This window comes from Abramis brama (genome assembly GCF_963993115.1).
Source record: "Abramis brama genome assembly, chromosome: 21".
Classification (NCBI taxonomy): Eukaryota; Metazoa; Chordata; class Actinopteri; order Cypriniformes; family Leuciscidae; genus Abramis; species Abramis brama.
In genome coordinates, this window is record NC_139983.1 from 27,159,673 (window position 1) to 27,184,785 (window position 25,113).

Below are 25,113 nucleotides of genomic sequence, written 5' to 3' on the forward strand. Positions count from 1 at the left end.
ATATATATAATACAATTAATGTACTTGTAAGTGATAAAGCTAACCATTTTCAAACAAGCCACCATCTTGATATCTGGCACATACTCTGTTAAAAGGTTTGTGGTCAGTAAGAATTAAAAAAAGAAAGAAACTAATACTTTTACTCAGCAAGGATGCATTCAATTGATCGAAAGTAACAGTAAACAGTCATCCAAAAAAATACTGAAACAATTGTATCACAGTTTCCACATTAATATTAAGCAGCACGACTGTTTTCCACATTAAAAATAATAAATGTTTCTTGAGCACCAAATCATATTAGAATTATTTCTGCAGACTGGAGTAATGATGCTGATTCATCACAGCTTTGTCATCACAGAAATAAATTACATTTTAAAATGTATAAAAGCAGAAAATGGTAATAATATTTTACAATATTGCTGTTTTTACTGTATTTTTGATCAAATAAATGCAGCCTTGGTGAGACTGAGACATTGTTACATATATTTTATGAACAAATTATAAAAATTTCAGTGGCAAACAAGCAGTCTTTTAATCAAACTTTTGTTAAAACAAAAATCAACTTTTAATCAAACAAAATGTTAAACTTTTGATATGTTACTGAAAACTGACATTAAAATTAGTTTTAAATGGAAATTTAGAACAAGGCCAATTTTAATTTGAATTAATTTCATTTTAAACTTGTCATTTATCTGATGCCTTTATCTATAGTGACTTCCAGCACACTGAAAGGGACAGCCCCACTGAAGCAACATCAAATGTCTTTTCAATAGAGTGCTTCTTAGTAACCGTTGGGTTACCAGTCCAGATTCATAACAACTACACCGCAAAACTCCCACAAGGCCTCCAGATGCAGATGTTTGTGTCAGTCTGAAATTTTGACAACTTGTTTACCTACGTTGCCCCCGGTCATCATGGAGCAGAACGCCTCTGAAATATGCAAGTATAGTATTAATATAATAAAAAAGGACGGTTCATACAATATGTATGCAGAGTACACTTCAACACATGAGAAATGAATGACAATAACACACTCTCACCTCCCATGTTTTCTATACCAGTTACAACAGTTTCCAACACCTGTAAAATGAAAAGGAGGAATATGGTGAACAAAAGGCTTGTTATGTTTTGGAAACATGACTGTGGTAGATTTACCTTTATCTGGCCCATCTTTACCCAGTGACTGAGCTTCATCAGACCTTCTTCATGTTTCTCCAAGTAGTTCAATACAACAAATCTCTCCCTGTGAACATATAGTGCGTACAAGTTGGGAATATAAAAATTATATGGCTGTCAAAAATAAAACAGCCATTTCTGTGATTAATATTTCCTGTATAATGCGTTAAAAATAACTCAACCGTGGCTCTCTGTGAAACACCTGAAAAACACTTTTTGTTTTGGTCTTATTGTAGCCTGGGAAAACCCAGACAACTTCCGGCAAATTCAGATTTGCTCGAGAAGTAGTCTGGCAAAGAGCTCATTCAAGCCCATTTCCATGCCGTCGAAATCGCGGCACCAATCAGAAACGTTGTGGCGGGCTTTACACAATGACGATCGCTCTGATTGGTTTTAGGTCTATCCAATTGCGCCCAGAGGCATTTGAGCGACGTCCGTTCAACTTTTAAATGCATTATTATATTCAAATTGCAAACACATGAGGACAGTCTCCATAAAAGACCCACTGGCAGATGAACGTGCTACTACATTTCTCTCCGAAACGGTAGGGAATTAAATTAGATTTAATAGAGGATTTGAACTGTGACAGGATGATTGACAGGGCAGTTTAAGTGACAGGATGCACACGACAGATCCGTCCGATAAAGATGACGAAGTAGTATGTCCTAAAGCTTGCCTACTTTTTTGCTACACATTCAAAAGTAAATACCTTTTCTTCACAAAAAGAGTACATACTTTTATGGCGTAGTGTAAATTAGGCAAATTGGGACGCAGCATATGGCTTTACACGATGACGATCGCTCTGATTGGTTTTAGGTCTATCCAACTGCGCCCAGAGGCATTTGAGCGACGTCCGTTGGTGACGCCCCTTTGGAAATGATTTGTCTATGGAGCTTTGCCAGACCATGACTCAGTTACTACTGAGAATGGTCTGGTTTTAACCAGGCTAGTCTTATTGTGCTTCAACGGACAAACACATAAAATTGTGAAAATGCCTGTTTTTGTCAAGTATCTTTGTAAGCACAGTCTTAAATGAGTTCAAAAGTTTTAAAGGGATGTAAAGAGTTGGAGAAAATCAGATTTGTGTCAGATCGGTGTCGTGTGCGCAGGTCTTAAAGTGACAGTAGCCTAATATTCCTGCTGCTGTCTGTCATTAATGTTAATCAAAGGACAAAAGAACAAGAGAAAATCCCTCACTGCTCTTGATTGGATAACTTTTGTAGAAATAGTCTATATTTAAATACAGTGAAGACTGTGCAGTGTTATTTTACATTAGATTTCTTTATTAATTTTCTGTACTATTTCTTACCTGAATATTACTGTTAGACCTACCAGAAAATCTTAAAGCAGTGTTTATTTCATTTGTATCTTTATTCTATTGTATTCATTTGTGCCATCACTTGTAATTTGTTTATTTGTTCTTATTTTATTACAGACTGTTTACTTGTCTGATGTTTGAACTTTATACTGAGAATTGTGAAATTTCACTGGTATGTAAAGTGTTGGTCTCATTGTTATTATTCATAAAAATACAATGTTATCTGGGTCAAAAAGGTAAAAAAAAAATATATATATACTGTTAAATTATACTGTAATGATGAATGCCTATAATTTCATTCCCAGAAATTGAGAAAAAAATGGATAAATCACAATTAATTACAGAAAAATGCTTGATTAATATAAAGAAAACCACAAACATACAAATGTATTAGCCAACAAACTAGGTCCTACTAGTTTCTCTCTAATACCTTGTAATGTTGTTGCGACGCAAAGCATCTTGGGTATGCTCACTTAGAGGAGGAGGGTAAGGTACATCCTTATTGTACTGTGAGATTTGACCGCACAGGATCACATGACCACCGGGATTCATCTACACAGCATGAGAATTGCACTTTAACACAAAGACGACCCTCTGAAATTGACCAAAAAAACCAGTTGTAAGAAGGCAGCACATACTGTGAGGACTGTACCTGTGATATAACAGCATCGCTGATGGGACCGCCTACATTGTCAAAGTATACATCAATGCCTCTGGGGCACTGCTCTCTCAGCGCTGAGCTGATATCTTCAGTTCTGTAGTTTATCCCTGCTGTAAAACCCAGCTCCGTTACCAAGGTCTGGCATTTCTGGTCGGAACCGCAAATGCCCACGACTCTCTCACAACCATCCAATCTGCCAATCTTGAACAACAGAGGGAAGAATTCAAATAACATGGCAAGGACAGAGCAAAAATGATTTAAGTTAAGAATGTATTATGCATGAAGCACATAGTGTGACTTATAGCACTCTATATAATACCAAATTAGGTCCGTTTACATGACACCGTTTTCAACTATATACGGAAATCTTTTTATGCGTCAACGGTGTTTTGGGGGCATGAAAATGCAAACTTGAAAATGGCTTTCAAAGTGCACGTTTTAACGATGCGTTATCGTCAACAAAACGCGAATTTGTGAAAACGGTGACGTAATGCGCATTACGTGTTCAGTCTATAGGTGTGTAGTGTTACTTTACAAAGTGACATCGCCAACTACTGGCCTGGCAGCAGAATACAGAGTTTTTATTCGTTTCATGGATCCTCATAATGGGGATCGTTTTGATAAAGTCTGTATGCAAAACGACATGCAAAGAAAAAAAAATAAAAATCCTATTTCATAATAACTAAATCTCTATGTTTTAGTAGAGAACAGGCCAGTTTCGTACATACAGTCACACATTACCTGTCCAGCAACTGACCCACAAGCTCCAGCTGCTCCACTGATGACCATTGTCTGGTGAGTTCCTGCAGTCACATGACCCTTCTCTCTCACACCTAACAGAGCAGTGAGGCCAGGCATGCCAACCGCTCCAAGAACATATGACAGGTGTCCATCTACCAACTCTGGGTCAACCTGCAAGAACGAGTACACCTCACATCATAAAGCCTCATATCCATATACATCAGAGGTCTATTTGATCAAACTTGATAAACTATTTGATAAACTTTACACCTTTTGTAAAAGGCTGCCATCCATCACATCGTAGGTTTGCCAATGCCAGTTGAAGGAGGTGACGATATTGCCCACAGATAATGCCTTGTTCTTGCTGGCCTCGACTACACCAACTCCACCTCCATCCACACACTCATCTAATCTCCATGGCAACAGGTAGTCTGCTCCAGTATCATCGTTCATGCGACAGCGCTGAATTGAGTTTGGTGTTGTATTGTTTCATAAATAAGTGAATAAGTTAATGCTTGATGATAATACATTCATTCAGGCTGATATTTGTTGTGAATAATATGCATGTATATATATATATATATATATATATATATATATATATATATAGTACTGTGCAAAAGTCTTAGGCATGTTAATATCCCCCCCCTTAAAAAATGGTTTTAAGTCAGTTATTTATATCTTTTGCTATAGTGTGTCAGTAGGAAATATCAGTTTACATTTCCAAACATTCTTTTTGCCATTAATTGTAATAATCCAGTGAGATTTCTGTATGCACAAGGAACCTGACAACAGCCAGGATGATCTGATCTCACCATCATCGAGTCCGTCTGTGATTACATGAAGAAACAGAAAAAACTGAGACAAACTAAATCCAGAAGAACTGCGGGAACGTCTCCAAGATGCTTGAAGAAACCTTCCTGCAAAGCTACAGTACTGTGAAAAGTACTGGCACTTGTGTTAAAATGCTGTAAAGTGATAATGCTTTCAAAAATAAAATCACAAATTGAATTTATTTATGATTTAACTTCTATTAACTAATTCAAATCAATATATGGTGTAACGACCCTTTGCGTTTAAAACGGCTTTTGTCCAGGTACACTTGCGCATAGTTTTTCAGGTAGCTTTGCAGGAAGGTTTCTTCAAGCATCTTGGAGACGTTCCTGCAGTTCTTCTGGATTTAGTCTGTCTCAGTTTTTTCTGTTTCTTCATGTAATCACAGACGGACTCGATGATGGTGAGATCAGATCATACCGGCTGTTGTCAGACTCCTTGTGCATGCAGAAATCTCACTGGATTATTACAAAAAGAATGTTTGGAAATGTAAACTGATATTTCCTACTGAAACACTACAGCAAAATATATAAATAACTGACTTAAAACCATTTTTTTGGTGGGGGGTATTAACATACTGTACAATACAATACTGTATATATACCTGTATGATATATACTCAAACAAAATAGACAAGTATGTACAGGTGTGGCATACCTGTCAAGTTTTGTATTTGTGGCAGTTATCGCGAGGCTACTGACAGACTCAGATTAGGAATGGGGTTTTTTTTGTTGTTTTTTTACTCCGCCCGGGCCCGGGGTAGCCTATTATTATTTTTTAATAACGCAGGTTAAAAACCGGGAGATTTACGGGAATACGGGAGGACGGCGGGAAAGAAGAGTAAAATACGGGACTTTCCCGGCCAAAACGGGATACTTGACAGGTATGAGGTGTGCACTCACACAGAATAGAATAGAATTAACAGGGAATGGAATGAAGAGGTAGGGTATTGTATTTACTTCATGAAAAATCACATATAAAAGATAATAAGAAGAAAGAATGAATCAAGGAAGGTCATCTCACCATGTACGGGTCAACTGAAAGAAAGAGTGTCCGAACTAACACTTGCCCTTCTTTCAACTCGGGGGATTTCCTAATCTCTTCTACACGAAAATTCTCTGGAACCGGATGACCATTTTTTCCTGATCATACAGAGAAAACCAATGAACTGCAGACCCTTGCAGCACAGTCACGTCCTGATTAGTGGACTATGTTATTGTTAATTATGTGTAAACTAAGCAAAATCATCAACATGATTTACCTGGTCGGGAGCGCAACACAACTCTTTTAACATTTAACATTTTCCTTATTTTTATTTTATTACTCAAGGTTTTTAAGACTTATAATGCTCTCAAAATCGTGCTCGCAGCGACTGCATTTCTTCCTGATATAATCACATGACACCCAGGCGCTCGTCTGATTGGCTGCAAGATAGTTAAAGGACTGGTCGCATGTGCTGTGATGATGGGAAATCAGACTCACGAATCGGTTCTTTCGAACAGTTCGTTTCAAAGAACCGGTTCTTTTTATGACTATATGGCCTAGTTTCAAAGACAGGGTTTACACTAAGCCAGGATTAGGCCTTAGTGCAATTAGGACATTTAAGTAGCTTTTTTAAACGTGCCTTAAAAACATTAGAGGTGTGCATCTTGAGACAAAACAATGGCACTGAGATATTTTAAGATATTTCAGTTCAAGTTGCTTTCAGTTAAAACAGCTCAAACATGCATTTTAGTCTGGGACTAGTTTAAGCCTTGTCTATGAAACCGGGGATATACATACTATACAACAAAAATCATACAAATAATAAGCAGATTCACAGTATTTTCATGAGTTCATGTAAGTTTGTTGCAGCTTTGAAAAAACATAAATTCATTTACAACCCAACTTGAATTTACATTAAACAATACTATATACAGCCCTGTTTTGACTCAAACGTTTTATGTGCATCAATAAAATGCTATTATTAGCAGCTTACTCATCTCTCAGTTCAACGAGTCGGAGTTGAGAATCACTCGAACCGATTCAGTCCGATTCGTAAACGAATCGTTCAGACGGTTCTGAAGGTTCAACAGAATAAAAAACGATCCGACTCTAAAGATTCGTTTACAATTCGGAGATCGCGTGTTTACTCTGAGCACTAGTGCAAATCTTTAAAATTCGATTCCTTATGGGACCGTTTAAGGCCTATTTTGTTACAGTACTTGTTTCAAAGGAGACATGACATTAGATGTGGAGTTTACATTGATTGAACTCGAGTAGCCGATGGTAATATTAATATGTGATCGTAAATATGCCACAATTTTACTAAAGGTGTCTCCTGTATTGAAGGTGCAAGAGACAAATGACATCACTGTGCAATTTGCAGCGGGTGGCGCTCTTCTTACCAACGAGGAAGTGACGCTACAGTCAAAGGCTTAAAGTTTTTTTCCCCCTTTTTTTCTTGAAAGCAACACGAAAAAGATTTGGATCGCTGGAGAAACGGCGCAGATGTTTTTACAGGTAATGTAATGCGCAATAAGTCATTCTAACTAGATCCAGTTCGTATGTATTTCCCCTCGTAAAGCGTTTATTTGATGAGTTTCTGCAGGACGTCGAAAGAAGACCTTGCTCAGGAGCATGAATTCGATTGGGTGGTTCCATACTTTTGACAGAGACAATTAGATGCGCTTTTACAGTCATTGTTACGAGTGGCGAACCTTCTTCATACGTGCATAATTGCGCGAGCATTGCAACCACACATGTGAGCGGCAACAGAAAGTGCTTATCGTTAGAACAGTTGTGTTGCAACAAATGTCTAACGATCTGTTTGTCTAAATGCATGCGTTTCCTTTAAATCAGTGATGGTGTCAGCAGCGCGTATGTCGGATCTGTACCTGCATTATGATGGATCATGTTACTGTTGTGCAACATTTGGTGGTGTTGCAACAACTGTGTCATGTAAACTTGTGTCAGCCTCCCCCCCTAAGAGGCGCTTACTGACTGAGTGCAGTCGTTTTCACCTAGGACAAAATGTAATTGTTTATGTACTTGCAGTTTGAGGTCTGGGAATCAATCATGCATGCACTGTAGCTATTAAATAGGATGCAGTCACGCGCCCATCTGTATTTTACGATTAAGCATGCAGTCTGCATGCATAAGGAACTTGCATCTAATTCCAGTATTGTATGAGAATAATGTTTTACGCACCCGAATAGCATTCAAGGTATCAGATTTTTTTTATTGAGGCTGGTACACTCAGCACATGCCATACCCGGTGAATGGGTGGCATGTCTGATGGCTTTGCACTTTATTTTAAGGCACAGCAGAGAGAGAGTGTGAGTGTGTGTGAGAGAGAGAGAGAGAGAGAGAGAGTCAGTCAGTCAGTCAGTCAGTCAGTCAGTCCACAAACTGACACGATGAGGCCTATGGGTGTCTCCTTACTCTCTGCAGCACATGCTTGATCATGTCCGGGCTGCTGAACCTCTGCACGAATGCAGAAAAGGCATGATTGGAGTTACAGAGTCCAGATTCAGAACTTTCACAACCATTGTAAAAGGCAGTCTGTCTTGCCTTGACACTCTGCTTGCTCCTACATAATCATGTTCACAACGTTCCCTTTTTATATTGATAACAATCAAATCAGTGAGAATGGATTAGGGCTATTGTCTGTGCGAAAGCTGTTGGTGTAACATAAATGGAACTGTAACTCAGTGCTTTTTTTCCTCTAAGTTTCTTAGATTGTGATATAATATATAATCTGCTACATGTTAGTTAATAGATCCATAATTTATCCTTAAACTGTGTAAATTGGTGTCTAGTTCAAAAAGTGCTGTTACAACATATCCCAGTGAGTTGCGGTAGTTGTAACCAGGGTGGAGGTGCACATAATATATGTACACACACACACACACACACACAGACACACACATATATATATATATATATATATATATATATATATATATATATATATATATATATATATAGACACACACACACACACACACACACACACACACACACACACACACGTACACACGTAGTGTTTTCATGTTTTATGGGGACTTTCCATAGACATAATGATTTTTATACTGTACAAACTGTATATTCTATTCCCTTACACTAACCCTATCCCTAAACCTACCCATCACAGAAAACTTTCTGCAATTTCACATTTTCAAAATAACATCACTTTTTTGATTTATAAGCCGTTTTCCTCATGGGGACCAAAAAATGAACAAGGATTTCGGATATTGCCATCCTTGTGGGGACATTTTGTCCCCATAATGTAGGGTTTACCAGGCCACACACACACACACACACACACACACACACACACACACACAGTACCGGTCAAAAGTTTTAAAAATGACTATTTCTAATCTTTTTGAAAGAAGTCTCTTATGCTCATCAAGCCTGCATTTATTTGATAAAAAAATACAGAATCCATGATTTCTGAAGGATCGTGTGACAGTGACATGGAAGACTGGAGTAATGGCTGATTAAAATTCAGCTTTGCATCACAGAAATAAATTATATTTTAAAGTTTATTAAAATAGAAAACCATTATTTTAAATTGTAATAATATTTCACAATATTACAGTATTTTCTGTATTTTTTAATCAAATAAATGCAGGCTTGATGAGCGTAACATTCAAAATAGTAATGTTTTTGTACTGTGTATATTACTATGAACGCAACTTTCACGCGCAATAAACTGCATGCTCCTATGTTGTTGTTAAGTTGAGGATATTTTCAACAAAGTTTTCTACATTCAGCATTAAAGAGAGTTTATTTAATTCAACAGCTCAGGTAAAGTTAATGGTATGACCCATTTTAGGGGTGTAGGAATTTATAGCATAGCCTAATCAACAGCTCAGGTAAAGTTAATGGTATGACCCATTTTAGGGGTGGCAAAAATTATTATTTAAAATCAGTCAGAGCTAGAAAATGTTATGTATAAATTTGTTGCAGCTAATCTAATAAAAAATAATAATATTCACACCCCATAATCACTCCAATTTCATTTTAAACATTTTAATTGAAAATGGTAATTATAAATAAGTACAATTTTAATTCAAATGGCAGAGCTAAAACGGCTCTAAAAAATGAAAGGTAATGTTTGCTTTTGTCACTCTCACAGAAATGTTGGTCTACAAAATGGGACAATCAATGTATTCAGTAAATAGCTTGTGCATATATTTAACCTGCTGTCTGATCTTTTAACATGATCACAAATTAAAATAGGCATAAAATAGGCTAATACAATTATAGTCGTCTTTTTTGTCCTATATCCGGTATAGTTTTACACTATATTCACCTCAGGAGGGTGGTGGTCATGGGTGATTTCCCATGCATCTAATTTCTTACTAGTTAAATGGTTGTCTTGAGTTGCAACACACTCCCTAGTCCCCCCAATCCAAACAACCATGCAGTTTGTTTGTTATGAAAAACATATTAAATTTCTCTCATTTGTTGGTTTTCCACTAGTTTCAACCACGTGTGTCTTGTCTTTTGCTCTCTGACCACATCTGAAATCACTGACTCGATTCAGGTATGAATGGGGATGTTTAGTACATGCCATGTTCTGAAGAACGTTTCCCAGTGACGGAATTTCCCGCATGGCTTGTGCATTTGCTGTAACTCACAGCGCCCCGCATGGAAGGGGAAAGACCTTATATGGCAGCGGAAGTGGGTGTGGCCAACAGGACAGTAAGGGATCACAAGACTTCAGCTGAAAGAGAATGTGTTGTTCCATACTCCGTGGACGAGTGAACTAGATTGTTTTTGAGCGATTTGATTCGCATGTGCGTGCAATAGTAACGAAATCGAGTGCAATTGTTTTGGAAAAAGCCTCGCCATTTTGTCAAAGAAGCCCTCCATTTCTCGGTGGTTTCATTTGCACAAGGATCTACCTCTTGACTTGAATATTACTGGAGTGAGGTCAGCATTGCATGACTCAATCGTGGATAAGCATGCAGTCATTTCTGTACTGTTGCATTGGACCTTGGCTTGCAGTTGTTCTTTCTTAGGGCGACGTGAAGCGCAGAAAATAACTACGGTAAGGATTATGTTTTTAAATGTATTATTTAATGCTTAAGACATGTTTAGCTAATCGAAACCATGCAATTGACAATCCTTCGCAAGTTGTTGCAGAATATTATTCGCATCCGAGCGTGCGCTGCGTGAGGCTCGATCTTACTCCCGTTGTAATACTGAAAGCAAAAACTAACTCCCAAATTTACATTCACCAGAGTTGACAACTAGGAACAGACAGGACGGGGGCTTGTCATTTACCACTTTTATTATTTTGCTGCTCAAGCATGCTTCATAGTGTGTATTGTTGTCTGACTTTGTTGCAGTGTGACACGGAATTAGTGACTGGATAATCCCTTTTCTGCAACAAAGGACTTCTGGTAAATAGCGCTGAGCTGGCTTCACTGGTAAGGGGGGTCCAGGAAGGGCACCCATGTAGTAGCCTATGCAAACGCACGGTCTGTGTATCAAAACCTTGAGCTGTTTACCCAGACAGCTTTTTAAAGGGGCGATTTGAACGCGTTGCGACGCGCCATGAACGTTGCGTTATACTTGTGTGTTAAATGTAAAATGTTCTGTCATTATTTACTCACACTCGTGTTGTTCCGAACCGGCGTGACTTGCTTTGTGGAACACAAAACAAGATGTTATGCAGAATGACACGCGTCTTTTACACAAAATGAAAGTGAATGGTACTCTCATTATGCATGTTATAACATCTCCTTTTCCACAGAAGAATGACAGTCACTCAGTTTGGAACAACACGAGGCGGAGTAAATTATGACAGAGTATTGATTTATTCAAGTATAAACTTGTAAAAGGCGGCTCGAGACCCCGTCCTGTGTCTACGCCCCCTAGAATGCTGTCTAGTTAGGCAGCTCTCTAGGTTTTGATCCACAACCACTCTCTCTGATGGGAATTCGCTCGTGCCTCAGCTCTTGAGTCTGTTCTGCATTCGGTCGCGGTTTAAATTAAGAAGTAGGTTCGATTAGGTAACCGTAGGCTACTTTAAAGGCAGGGTAGGTAGGATTTATTAAAAATTAAAGATCCAAATTTGTTAAAACTTTCTATATATATCAATACATAATTAAAATGTAAGAACTCTGAAAAAAAGAGTATAAAAATCAAGTGACTCTAGACCGTTTAATCTGTATTAAACACAGCTCATTATTTCGATTCGGGACGAATCAAAGGATTGGCTTAGGCGACTGTCACTCTCTCGCAACCATGGCAACCACCCTTTTGCCACACAGCACCTGCCCACTTGCGCGCGACCGTTTGATTTGAGGAGTGCGAGAGGCACGGAACCTGATCACACCTCCGTCCAGTAGATGGCGGTAATGCACTATGTTTGCAAGCTGCCAATAAAATCTATCGAAGAAGAAGAAGAAGGCACTGAACCTAGGAATACCAAAACAATGGCAGAGAAAGAGCAATCTAAATTTACAGTACCGGCATATGCAGTTAGTGAAGGCAAACCAGGCAAAAAAATGCCCCTTCCCCTCCGCTTGTCTCAGGTAAATAATGCGTCCTCTAGCTCAGCGGTCGGAGTCGCGCGTTCATGTGTTTTGGGGGCGTGGCTTTGGAAGAAGCACAGAAATGAGGGGTTGGAGTGAATGGAAATAATGAGATGTCTTTAAAACAGTCGTGAGAGGTCTACAGACACTCGATTTTGATACTTTCTTTTTCAGAGTACTTACATTTTAATTATGTATTGATATGTACATAAAGTTTAAACAAATTTGAAAAATAAAATTTTTAGACCATTTCTACCTACCCTGCCTTTAAGTTACAAGCTTATTAAACGCGTTCTCTTGTCAACTGTTAAAACCTTGGCTTGTGTAACCGTGCGTCGCTTGCTTATGTTGTTTTGCTAATGTAATGACATTCGTGTGCTTTCAGTGAAAGAACTGAACGCCATGCGCTGGATTTATCCAATAGGCATTGTAATTCACTGAAACGTGTTAGGTGAAATTGACCTACAATATGGTCTTATCACTTTAACTGGACGTTGGTTTGGTTTATGCAATTGCTGTTTACATCCTCGCGCTGTTAGGGGTGTTTTTCATTGCGTTGCGACACCCCTGAAAATACTGCATGAGTGCTTTGAGTATGCAGTATTGATACACTTTACTATGTTGACCTTAACGATACTTTTTTCCTACTAGATGATTTGGCCAAAATGTAATGTAAACAAACACGACTGAATGTTACTTTTGTAACATTACTTTGCAGAATTCTCAGTGCTGTCACCATTAAATCAATTGACAATTCTTGTTTTTATGGAATATTGCAGTATTTATTATAAATGAATATATAAAATTCATATGCCCTCGTAATCTTTAATCAAAATAATGTCCCCTCCCACTTGCAGTGATCTCTTCTCTTCATTGATTACGTGTTTACTGGCGTGAGGGTGGGGCCACCTGTCACTCATGAGATCACAGCAATAGCAAACAATGATACAAATATCCAGTCAATTCACATTTTTTTGTAGGACTATACATTGTTTAGATAATTGGTAAAAAAATAAATCTGTTGAATCCGATTATCTTTCATAGAACTGAATAACGAATAATATATTGATATTAAATATTAATATATTTTCTGTCCAATTTTAGTGTGTTACTTTCAATAAAAATGTGGTTGTTTTATTTTATTGGCTTGTATATTTTTTTAATTCAGTATCATCAATTTATTTTGAATTTCATTAAAGTATAATATTAATACAATTATACAAAAAAACGTAATTTTAAAATAAGAAATGGATAATTTGTAATAAGCATTTTCGGTTTTCGGCCAAGTACATTCAGAAGTTTCGGTTTCAGCCAAGAATGTTTAATTCAGTGTATCCCCAATAGTAAGTGTAGATAAGGCTGTGACCGGGCCAGCCGGTGGTGTTGGGGTTTTGTGGGTTAAATAAAATTATTGTTCAAACACTTATTGCACAGGTAATTGTCAGTTTGATCATTATTCTATAGGCCTATCTATATTGCGCTGCCTTCACTGAAGCACACACAAGATCGCCCACACCCACACACAAACATACAGGAGCATATAGAAGCTTCTTATCTACGTGACATTTATATTTCATGTTGCATTGCATGGGAAAGTGAAACTGAATTACCGGCTTGTGTAAAATGCGCTATACAAATAAACTTGAGTTCCATAACTTCCCTAGTGAATACAAACTGTGAGATGAAGTCTGAAAAACAATTAGATGTTTCTGAAGCTAATAAATGCTTATATAGCCAGATCGCAAGACAGAATACAAAGCCGACATATGGCTTAATCCAAATTTATGGGCTTGTGTACCTCTCATTCGCCAAAAATTCAAGTGTTGCGATATTCGCAAAATAACATGGTTTCTAAACTGTTATTTCTTTAGTAAACATAGCTTTGTACTTAACTTGTTTCCCAATATCTACATAAAACGGCAACCATCATATATGCAAATCTTTTTTTTTATACCACCACCGGTGGTATCCTGCCACCATGGTGGTGCAGCAGTTGTCACGCTCACCGGCACAGCCCTAAGTGTAGAGATCATTTGTATTGGTCATTGTAATAAAACAAAAAATAAAATAAAATGTTGATAAAAGCAGAGACGCTAATGTTCAACAAATAAAATTATAAGAATGAACACAATAGAGGATTCCTACTGAATATAGATCACAAAAGAATAATGTTAAATCATCAGGTAGAGAGCTTATAATTAGTGTAGTTTATAATTTGTTTGCATACAGATATGTTTCTCATTTAATTTTTTTTTATATGCAGACATTTGAGATTATTAATTTCATTATTCATTTGGTTGATGCATATATGCATACACGTATAACAACACAAGCCCTCCATGATTTGTGAGAGGAGGGTATTTCAGGTTAATTGTACACTTTTATTGATTTTTAAGTTGATATTTGCATGCTAATGTGAACTATGGGGGGAATCACCTTAAACATTTTCATTGTGAAACTAGGCTAGTACATTTTCACACTCTCTGTGGGATTATGTGTGCAACTGTACCTCTCTCATCATCTTACTCACTTTCACTGCACACGATCTAGAAACAATTATTTGCAGTAACATGCACGTTTCCCCCCTACTTAGTTAGCATTCTTACATATGTGTCCTTTTAGTTTGTTGGTTGCTAAGAAAAATTTGTTAACTTTCTGTGCATACTGAACTTATTTACTTGCTTGAATGCAGTTTGTTCAACATAGTTTTATCATGTGCACTAATCTGCTAATGGCACAGCTCCCCCAACCCTTAACAATTCCACCTTTCCCTTTTAAATCCTTTCTCTAGGGCCCTATTCATGAAGTTGCTGAAACGGCTATTTCAATGAACCCCCACTAAGCCCAAAGTACTGACTCTGAAGGCTAACCATAATATTTGTGACCACTTTCTTCTCAGGTTGTCTCCCATGAATAAACAACAAGTTAACCTAAAGACTTCTCAACCCAGCTTGGCATCCCAGGACCTGAAAAGTTGGCAGTGAAGAATAAAAACAAATAGACATGTTTGAGCTACACCATACTGAAACTACTATTTCTGCACAGGAGATGCTGCAGTTTTGTATTTTAAAGCTTATTTGCATTTCTACTATGTTGAGTAGGTTTGGATGACCATTGACTGCCAAAATACTGGATAAAACTAGGGTTCTTTGTCTAGGGCGATACTCTGAGACTTTTCATTAAACCAGAGAAAGCTTAGTGTGGTTTGGGAATTTGAACTCTTGTCTCCATAACCACCCACTCCACAACTCCCCAGAACCTATATTCATGAAAGTCATGAGTTTGCAACCTCAACCGAAACCAAACGCAAAGAGAACGGGCAAACGTATCACTTTCTTCAACGATCAGGGTGTGGCAATGAAAGAGGCCTCTCAGCATACAGAGGCCTACTATGGCATTGGGGTCCCTCCCTCAGGGCCAGGCCATAATGACAGTGGAGGTGTGGAAGGCTCGAATGCAGAAGCACCACATATGTACCTCAATTCTGTCATTTTCAGCCCAGAGAAGGGTGATCAAAGTCGTGGGCACTACCAACAGACGGTGCCCATGAAGTGGTCGCATCAAGACCCGTCTTTGCAGCCCCAACAGCGACCAAACAATTGGTCACAGGGTTTAACAGCATGGTCTCAGAACTATGCCCCTTACCTGGGGGCTCAGACTGTATTTGCAAAGCAGATGCATGAGGGCATGTCAGTACAACAGCAGCAGCAGCAGCCCGAGCCATCGACTATTAGGGCAACTGAAAAACAAGGGGCTAACATAAGTGGACAGACCTTCAAGGACACGACCAAACCTGGCCGGGGCATGGACTGGGAACAGCAGCAAGCTTTTCAGCAGACACAAAAGCCTGGAATGTTAAATCCACCTCAGCACGGACAGTCCACCACTGGAAATTCTGTGCTGCAACCCTTTCAGTTAGCTTTTGGACAGCCCAAGCAGAACTTGGTAGCAGGTTACTATCAGGTAGTTCAGGGCAATCGGACCTTGCCAAATTTGAATTACAGTACACAGACGAATTCTCAGCATCATCTTCAGCAACTACAAGAACAGGAGCAAAAGCTGCAGATGCAGCGACAGATGATGCAGCAACAACGGCAGCAACAGCTGGAACAGCATATACGACAGCAGGCGCAGCAGCAGCAACAGGTACTTCAGCAACAAAAACAGTCACGACAAATATCGCAATCACAGTTACAGCAACAAGCACAGCAACTAAATAAGACTCAGCAACAGCAACCACAACAGCATATGCAACAGATTCAAATGCAACTTGACTTGGCGCAACTGCAAAAAATATCTGAGCAACCTCATCAAAACCAACATGTATTGGAAAATTACTCTGATGGACCGCAGCCACATGCCCCTTCACTTGATCAGCATCCCCCGTCATTACCAGGACAGTCCCAAGAGACCACTAATCCCCCATCAACACAGACTAAGGATTCTGTTCCTCAGCCTCCTGCAACTGGACCCCAGCAATCCACTGAGACCCAACAGCCTGGGCCCCGGAGATCACGTCGGCTTTCAAAAGAGGGTGGAGGCCCCGCCTCAGATAACCCATTTGTCATGCCGACTGATCTTCATGCCCAAGGCTCTCAGAACGGGGCTTCTGAGACCATTGCGGTGCAAGACATCCGGGCCACTCCGACGGGTGTAATCCAGAGCACACGCCGTAAGAGGAGAGTGTCGCAAGAGGTCAACCTGGAAACCTTGGCTCAGAAGGCTTCGGAAAGGGAATCTCTTCCCTCGCGGAATGTCAAGGTAAGACAACTGACTGTTTTTCAGCCAAGTTTAAAGGAGAAATTAAAATTGTGTTTTTGATAATTCATTGTTAAATAGTCAAGATGAAAGGTTGGTCTGTGACTTGTTCTCACTTGTTTGGTTCGCTTGGTTCGTTTGGTCCGGGCCAAAAAAAACCCATTTAGTCCTGGTCCAATTAGCATTCAGATCACCGAACCAAAAAATAGCGAACCTAAAGGAATAGGGATATGTTCACAACCTGATTGGTTGGCTTTTATGACATATTGCCTGTTTTGAGACAGAACTTATCGAACATCCAAAACAATTCTGTGTGCTAGGATAAATGCACTCTTTGTATGTGCGTAGCCTGCATATGATGGAATTTTGACCAGCTGAGAACTAGTGAAGAGCTTATAAAATGTGTAAAGGAGTCAAAACAGTGGCAGGAATCCCTCCGTTAAACACACAAATGATCTGCTGCAAGAAGACAAGGTTCTGATGCCTGTACTGAACTGTGGTGGGCAATCTCGCTACTATGACGAGAAAAAAATCTTCCTGTTTTTGGTTTGTTTGCATGTATGGTGGTCCGTGTTGCGTTCATATTTCATACGAGCCGCACCAGAGTTTGTTGGAAGCGGATCGAGAACCATCTTTTCTGCGGTCTCGGCCCGCTTGTTTGGTGCGCACCAGGGTTCGGATGGCAGCGTTCACACGTTCAAATGAACTGCACTAACAGAGCAATCGCACCAGAGTTCGGTTTAATCGAACCAAACATGCCAAGTGTGAACACTCCCTTAATCACAAATTACCCTTAGCCGAGGGAAGTTGACATCATTATCTGCTTAACATTGTACAGTGAGGATGCACAACCTGTTTCAAAAGCGTACAAGTTCTACAGGTTTCTCAGTTGATACAGGAGTGTAAAATTAGTAAAGGACTGACACTGACTGTCGTCATCAGGTCACATGATCCAATGAACCAAACAAAAGCTTTTCCACACATCTGCAACCACTATCTCCTGACTGACTTCTCATATAAATACCAGCAAGTGCACCCCACCCTCAGCCCACTGGCCTTCCTGTACATTGATGTACATATAGAGCTGTATTTCCTTTTGTCAAAATCCAAAAGCACAGCTCTGTCCATAACTAATTTTAAATTTGTATTGTCACTGAGTTAATACTTGCTTTGGAATGGAAGATTATACAGAGATTTCATCCTATTGAATCTATGGACTAGTCTTAATTGCTCGGTTTGTTCATTTTATTGTGCACAGAGAATTAGCGCAATTAGCAATCAAGTTTAACGAGGAGATCTAAGTGTTTCTGGGCCACACTATTTAGTTCAGTCTGCTTTTACTCGTTACGTATACTTCCTTTGAAAAGGACAGCAGCACTCCCTAAAGACATCCAGCCGAGGATAACAAAGAAAGGGTGTGTGTACATATACTGTTGATCTGTGGGGCAGATAATGCACAGAACACAAAGTGCAGTCCAGTAAAGAGGCTACAAATCTCATGTCAGCTGATTCCAGCTCCTCGAAAGGAGTAGGTGCATCAGTCAGTGAGGTTTTTTTGGTCTCCTGGTGACGACGGGTGTCAGTTAAACCTTCCCTACTCCAAACACAGGCTGAAAAAAAGCTCTTGCTCAAGGGTGAGTGAGCTGCAAGGGCTTCATGTACTAAGCTGAATACCTCAGTGGTGCCAGCAAGGCCAGAGTTTAGATAAGACAGGCCACATCCTCAGGGATTTCTAGATTTCCACGCAACTTCCAGTTAGTTACACTGTACTAGTGACGCATATTTCATAGTATTTTTACACAACATGCCAATGCAGTTTAAGCAGTTTTCTTTTTCTTTAATGCCTAACTTAAAGTTAGCAATGAGAAAAAAACAGGAATTGCTCCTCCCAGAATACTTTTTTTGACATGAACATCGTGTTTTGGGGGTTTTGAAATTGACAGGCATTGTGAAATTGCTAAGAGTGCCATTTTTGTATGGTTCTTTTTTAAGTTCCTGTTTTGTGTAAAAGTATGGATGCAGTTCAATAAACCTAACATAGAAGGAACCCCTTCTGTAATCGTTAACTTACCTACTGGAGAGTGTCTGGTTATATTGAACCTGAGGTTTTCTCCTGTGGTGGCATGCTAATATGTTATTCACTTGTGACACCGATCTATACATCCACGTGCAATCTGTTGCTGGTCTGCAGGGCAAGATGTTTTATCCTGGCGCAGAAATTAGGTCACAGTTGATTCATTAAGTTGTTTTTGAAAATAGACTTCAGTTAACCTCATTTCCTGTGCTAATATATCTTATCAGCTTTTAAGCACTCTCTCATTTCTCATTTCACATGCATATCATTTGTACCTCCAGAGCAGAGGAAGGATGCACTCTGCTGAGATTTAGGTATTTTGTTTAACCATTAATTTGACTGTGTTAATCATGTGTTGACAGCAAGAGCCACACAGGCCCTGGAGCCCCCCTGTTGCCCCGACAGGTCCAGGTCGAGGGGCAGCTGAGGTGGAGCAGATGAGCGCCAAGCGGCCTAGAGATGACAGCCTCATGCCATTGGTCATTCCAGTATCTGTGCCAGTGAGGCAGACTGATTCCTCATCCCCGGATCACGAGCAGGCTTCCCTTTCAGCTAGTTGGCCATCACGGCCTTTGGGCACCCATGACATGAGCTGCTCTGATTACAAAACCTCTGTGATTGTTACACGACGACGTTCACTCCGGAACTCTCTGTCTGAGAGCTCAGGCCAGGTGAGTTCACACACTGATCTAATTTATCAAAACATCAATGGCACCTTTCTATGCCCATGACAATCTTTCTTTTTGCCCTCTGATCTATTCCATTCCCCTCTGTTAAACCCTGGATTAAAACGCCCCATTAATCCACAAATTCCTGTCCATTCTCTTCACCCTAATCCAACCTTCCCCCACCCCATTTCACTACCAGATTTAGGATTTCTGACAAGACTCACCAAGATCACCCAGATTGCATATGGTGTATGTATTTTTTCCACACTATCCAGCTTACCAACATCTAATTTCTTCTACAGAATGGTGGAACTGAGAGTGGAAGTGAAGCTGACGCCAAATCGGCCAAAGCCAAACGACGGCCTCGCCCAGAGCCGCTCTTTATTCCCCCACCCAAACTTGGCACTTTCATCGCTCCACCGATCTACTCCAGCATCACACCTTACCAGAGTCACTTACGTTCACCTGTCCGATTGCCTGACAACCCCCTCAACATGCCGCCTTACACTCCCCCGCCCATCCTCAGCCCGGTTCGAGAGGGTTCGGGTCTTTACTTTTCCACCTTCCTGTCGGCCGCTGCTGCTGCTGCAGCAGCAAATAATCAAGGGCTACCTCCACCTGCCACTCCCAAATCTGCAACCCGCAGCCTCCTGCGCTCCAGTGAGTTCCCTTTACTGTCTCTACAAAGTACACAGATAAAATTTGTTAAGTACTACTTTAAATGAGTTCAGGTAGTCTGTTTAGGATTGAATGATTTGAAGTTACCAAATGCAACCTAAAATTAAGTTCTGTTCCAAAACCTAGTCTTCTGCCTAGATGCTAACCTTCTAATGCAGTGTTCTAACCATATTACAATCTTATAAGGGACTGAACAGATTTCTAATGTGCATCCAGTCACTCATGTGCATCACACAAATAGCACTGCCCAGGCGAGGCGCTTGACTGACTAACCCTAACTTGATGAACAGTTGCTTCCAGTTGCATTAGCATATTTTGCTAAGATAACAACTTGATATTCTAATAACTCCCCAAAATAGTATTTTTTTTTATTTAGCTGGAAAAATGCTTAAATATTTTTGGAGATTTTACAGTCGATAAAATTATCTGGATCCACCGTCTGATTAGGCAACCCCAGAATGCATTAGACCTGCTATGCTGCCTTTTAATTAGATACTCAAAATATTGAGCAAAATGAGGTATCTTAAAATGAGCTGCTTACTGTTTGTAAAAACTTGAAATGCTGTCTAAGTTGGCACCTCATTAGGTTCTGGAACAGACTTAGTATATGTTACAACATGTGCAGTTAGACATAATTGTTATGCATATCATGATAAGGAGATGCATATCGTGGACATATAATAAGAAACAGTGTTTACTTTCAGTCTAAGCACATTCTTTTTGTTTGTATATGTTCAGACAGCAGTGATATCACCCCTCCAGTTCTCTCTGCTATGAGTGAGGCTACACCTGTCAGCATTGAGCCGTAAGTACACACGCTATTCAAATAACACCCCCACACACTGCGCTTCATTAGTTTCCTTAATTAGCTTACGCTTCTAGCCATATAATAACTTTCTTCACTTTATTAACCTTGCCTTTTTTTATTTTAATTTTGCTACTTTTATGCTAGATTCCATTCAGCTGACTGAAAGTCAGTGGTCTGATTAGCTGGCTGTTTCCTCTTACTGTTTGGATGGCAGTTATTACTCAAAATAGTAGCCCAGAAATTACTTTCATATATTTTCTACAGAGCTGCAGCTTTACACAGCATAAAAGCACAACTCAAGCCTGCTGTTGCATTTATGCTGCTGCTTTGCTTACACACTGCTAACACATGTGGTGTAAACTGGCCTTACAGTGCAGATATGTTCGCATTACTTTATTGTAATGGTAATCTGTAGTCTGCAGATGCAAAATTCACGGTTACGGTGGAGCTGGTTGGGGAGCTGTTATGTCATACGCAAGTCTCTCTGTTAGTATGTTAAAGGGAAATGACATCTGAATGGGTTTCTTGGATCATACATGGGAAATTTCAGAGCTCTCTTTTCAAGAACAGAGTAGGAGGGGGATGGTAGCTGAGCAGATAGAATTATGGGATATCATCTCTGACTGGTACCAGCTGGTTTATCTAATGGTCAGAACAGCGTTCGGTTGAAATTCTTTCTCTCTTACACGCATACACAGACACAAACTCTCTGTGAATGGCTGCAGATCCTTTCATTTTGGAGTTGGCCAATGCACCACGAAAGCACATCCTGGAACAAAATAATAAAGCACAATCTGTCTTGCCTTATCCCCAGACCTTGGCAGTCAAATACTAGAACATTTGGCTTTGGAAAACATGGGGTGTTAATTTTATGCAAAGACCCATGGTCAGAGTCTACTCTCATGAATGCTTGATTTCTCAAAAAAAAAAAAAAAAAAAAAAAAAAGAGCTGACAGTGAGGAGCAATAAATTAATTCAAACAGCAGTCTGAAAATCTTTGATAGTCTGATTCTGATTCAATTTGTCACTAGTGGCCCAGATTCGTTCAGAAACAACACAAACTACCTGTGGAATGAACTGGAGTGTGGAATGTGATTTGTTTTCAGGAATTTCTCATTTTATAGAAGTCGTGCCTCATGTTTAGCTTCCAATAGCTTCCAATCCCTGGCAACAAAAGCTTTTGGAGATCCATTATTTTTCTTTATAGTTTCTTACATTCTTAAATCATGCTCACCAGGCTTTTCTCAAACTTCATATTTATTGTTTTATTCCTCATGCGTTTGGACTCCATTATTTTTAACAAATCATATTCATTTTGTTTGGATTGATACAGCAGCCTGTTTATATTCATTCTCACTTTTTCAGTCGGATAAACATTGGATTGCGGTATCAGGCGGAGGTCCCAGAGCTGAGAGAGCGCTCGGCAGCGCAGCACGACCTACACAAGGCTGAACTGGTGTGGGCGCCACTGCCTGACCTGGAGGCCAATACTCAGGAACAGCAAAGAGGTTTACAACTTACACAATACCATATTCATTTCTCTTATTTATTGATCTCTTAATATTATTTAATCAATTAAATTAATGAAAGGAAGTTGCAGGATTTTTTTTTTTTGCTAACACAGCTTGCCATATTAATTTATAACTAGATCTGCATGACTGAATGTTTAAGTCTGTCTTTTCCTGGACATTCTGTGTGTCCCAGCAGTGGATGACCTCATGCACCTGGCGTGCTCGAGTGCGTTGTACGGTGGAGGGACCAATCAGGAACTGGCTTTGCACTGCTTGTATGAATGCAAGGGTGAAATCATGGTGAGTATCATATAATGCAGTAGCACATTGGGATAGCTTAATTGCACTTTCTTCTGTATTGTGTACCAATCAAACCGGTTTACACTTAGCTGCTTCTTAAACTGCTGATTATTCAGAGCAATGGATGAAGGGTTTGTCACATGAGTGGAAGATTAAATTATGTGGAATTAATTATGTATTACAAAGCCTGAAAAGACAAAGTGTTTATGTGACTAATGCGTGCAAACACATTACATGCACATGGAAAGTGAATGTAAATGACATGGTCTGCATTGTTTCCTTGAACAGCGTTTTACTTGTGGCCATTCACACACACACATGCATTTGACAAAGCTATACATTTAAAGTCCAGGCTCTAAATTCCCTTTCCAGCTAAGATCTGAACAATCCTAAATTAATGTTCAATCAGTGGGGATTTCTTTAAGACTGCAAGGGAAGCTCGGCTTCCCCTATAATGTCAAAAAAATTAATGGTCAAATATGTACTATCGTGTTAACATTTTATTGACTAAAAATGCGTTAGAAAAGGTTAGTTCGTTCAGAATCAGCTACATACAGCAGGTCGGCTGACTCGATTTCCTTCTCATACATTCCCGTAGCGTCACAGTGCATTTCCCTGTTGAAGCCCAGCGTCCATTGACTTCAATGGGGCTGCTCTGAACAGTTTTTTTCAGCGCTTCGAAACTAGACGGTCATTGGATAAATGCTGCGATTATGTCCCGCCCACGGACGCTCAGCGTCTCTGGAGTGAATGAGGAGTGGGCTGGCCCGGACTCCGAGCTTCCGCGTGATGATTGGAGGGGCTGCATCTCCTTTTGATTGACAGCGATTTCATACAATAAAAAGTCGCTGCCGCTGAAGCTATTGGAGCTCAGTCCCATCACGGATTTTTCAAGTGATAGTCAAAAGACAAACTGCTGCTACCTCTTTCTTGGTATTTGCTTGTCGAAATTGCTAGCAATTTTTCATAATACATTTCACACAATTATACATTTATACCTTTATTATATTATTACAAAATATATGGTGATATTTTGGGGATATTTAATTTAATTGTATCAATCAATAAATTCCACTAGAAACAAACCTTGTTGTATTATTTTAATTTAATACTGTGAAGCTGCTTTGATACAATCTGTATTGTGAAAAGCGCTATACAAATATACTTGACTTGACTTATCCTATTATATTTTTTATAATATTAGTAGTAATAATTAAAACAATAATTATTAAAATAATTAAAAATAGCCTATATATTATTAGTAGTATTATCATTATACTTTATTATATTATTATTTATACCTTTATTATATTATTACATTTATACAATTATACCTAACTCTGCTGGCCATTGAGAGGACACTGGTCAAGTCACTGGAAAAGACGCCTAGTTGGAACGATATAGGGTCACAGAGCATTTTCTTGAAAAGGAACGTTGGGCAGAATTTACGTATAAATAAATGGACAATTTTTATGATGTAGGCCGAAAATGAGCTTCCCCTCTTTGAAAGACCAGCAGCCGCCACTGTGTTCAATATACATTTCAGTAAAAATTCATTGTACATTTTAGTAACTCTTCACAATAAAGTTCCATTTGTTAACCCCATTAGGTCTCATAAAAAAATAATAATAATGAATAACAAAAATATATATAAATATACAATTGTTCACTCACTGTTAATCAGTGTTACAAAGTCTGCGGCTTTTTTTTTTTTTTTTTTGTAGCAACCCCCAACCCTAAAAGCGCATCTACTACACTCTTAAGGCCTGTTCACACCGAGGACAATAACTATAATGATAAAGATATAGTTCTTAAAATCATATAAAAGAATAGCAGAGTCTACACCACAACTATAATGATAACGGCACAGAGGAACAATAACGTTGGAGTCACTTTCAGAACAATTTTTTCCAGTTGATGAATGATAAAAACATTGACAGCCAATCAGAATCCATCCTGCTTTAAAGAGCACGAGCATTTAAAGCTGCAGACGACAAAACTGCAGCACGTTCTTAGAACGTTATTTTCAGCTGGTGTAGATGCTAATGTAG

General features: G+C 39.2%; 2 protein-coding genes across 5 annotated transcripts in view; one reads left to right on the forward strand and one right to left on the reverse strand.

Moving 5' to 3' along the window:
• Window positions 1-141: 141 nt before the first annotated feature.
• On the reverse strand, window positions 142-6,148 carry ptgr2 (prostaglandin reductase 2). The gene is made up of 9 exons (XM_084096498.1): window positions 5,992-6,148; window positions 5,754-5,872; window positions 4,167-4,358; window positions 3,897-4,067; window positions 3,147-3,356; window positions 2,925-3,046; window positions 1,156-1,243; window positions 1,041-1,080; window positions 142-930 (listed from the first exon to the last, which is right to left on the reverse strand). Exons 1-9 carry the CDS (start codon window positions 6,029-6,031, stop codon window positions 866-868), a joined length of 1,047 nt encoding a protein of 348 aa, XP_083952624.1. The 5' UTR covers window positions 6,032-6,148; the 3' UTR covers window positions 142-865.
• Window positions 6,149-7,094: 946 nt separating this feature from the next.
• Window positions 7,095-25,113, forward strand: part of mideasb (mitotic deacetylase associated SANT domain protein b) — a 28,073-nt gene continuing 10,054 nt past the window's right edge. Inside the window, exons 1-7 of one of the 4 annotated variants that reach the window (XM_084096500.1) lie at window positions 7,095-7,232; window positions 15,165-17,026; window positions 19,460-19,768; window positions 20,068-20,425; window positions 21,182-21,248; window positions 22,617-22,759; window positions 22,956-23,062. In XM_084096500.1, coding sequence (XP_083952626.1) covers window positions 15,533-17,026; window positions 19,460-19,768; window positions 20,068-20,425; window positions 21,182-21,248; window positions 22,617-22,759; window positions 22,956-23,062 — 2,478 coding nt within the window. In that variant the 5' untranslated portion in view covers window positions 7,095-7,232; window positions 15,165-15,532. Of the gene's footprint in view, window positions 7,233-10,434; window positions 10,774-13,212; window positions 17,027-19,459; window positions 19,769-20,067; window positions 20,426-21,181; window positions 21,249-22,616; window positions 22,760-22,955; window positions 23,063-25,113 lie in introns of those variants that run through there. The other 3 variants (XM_084096499.1, XM_084096502.1, XM_084096501.1) reach the window with 3 other exon arrangements.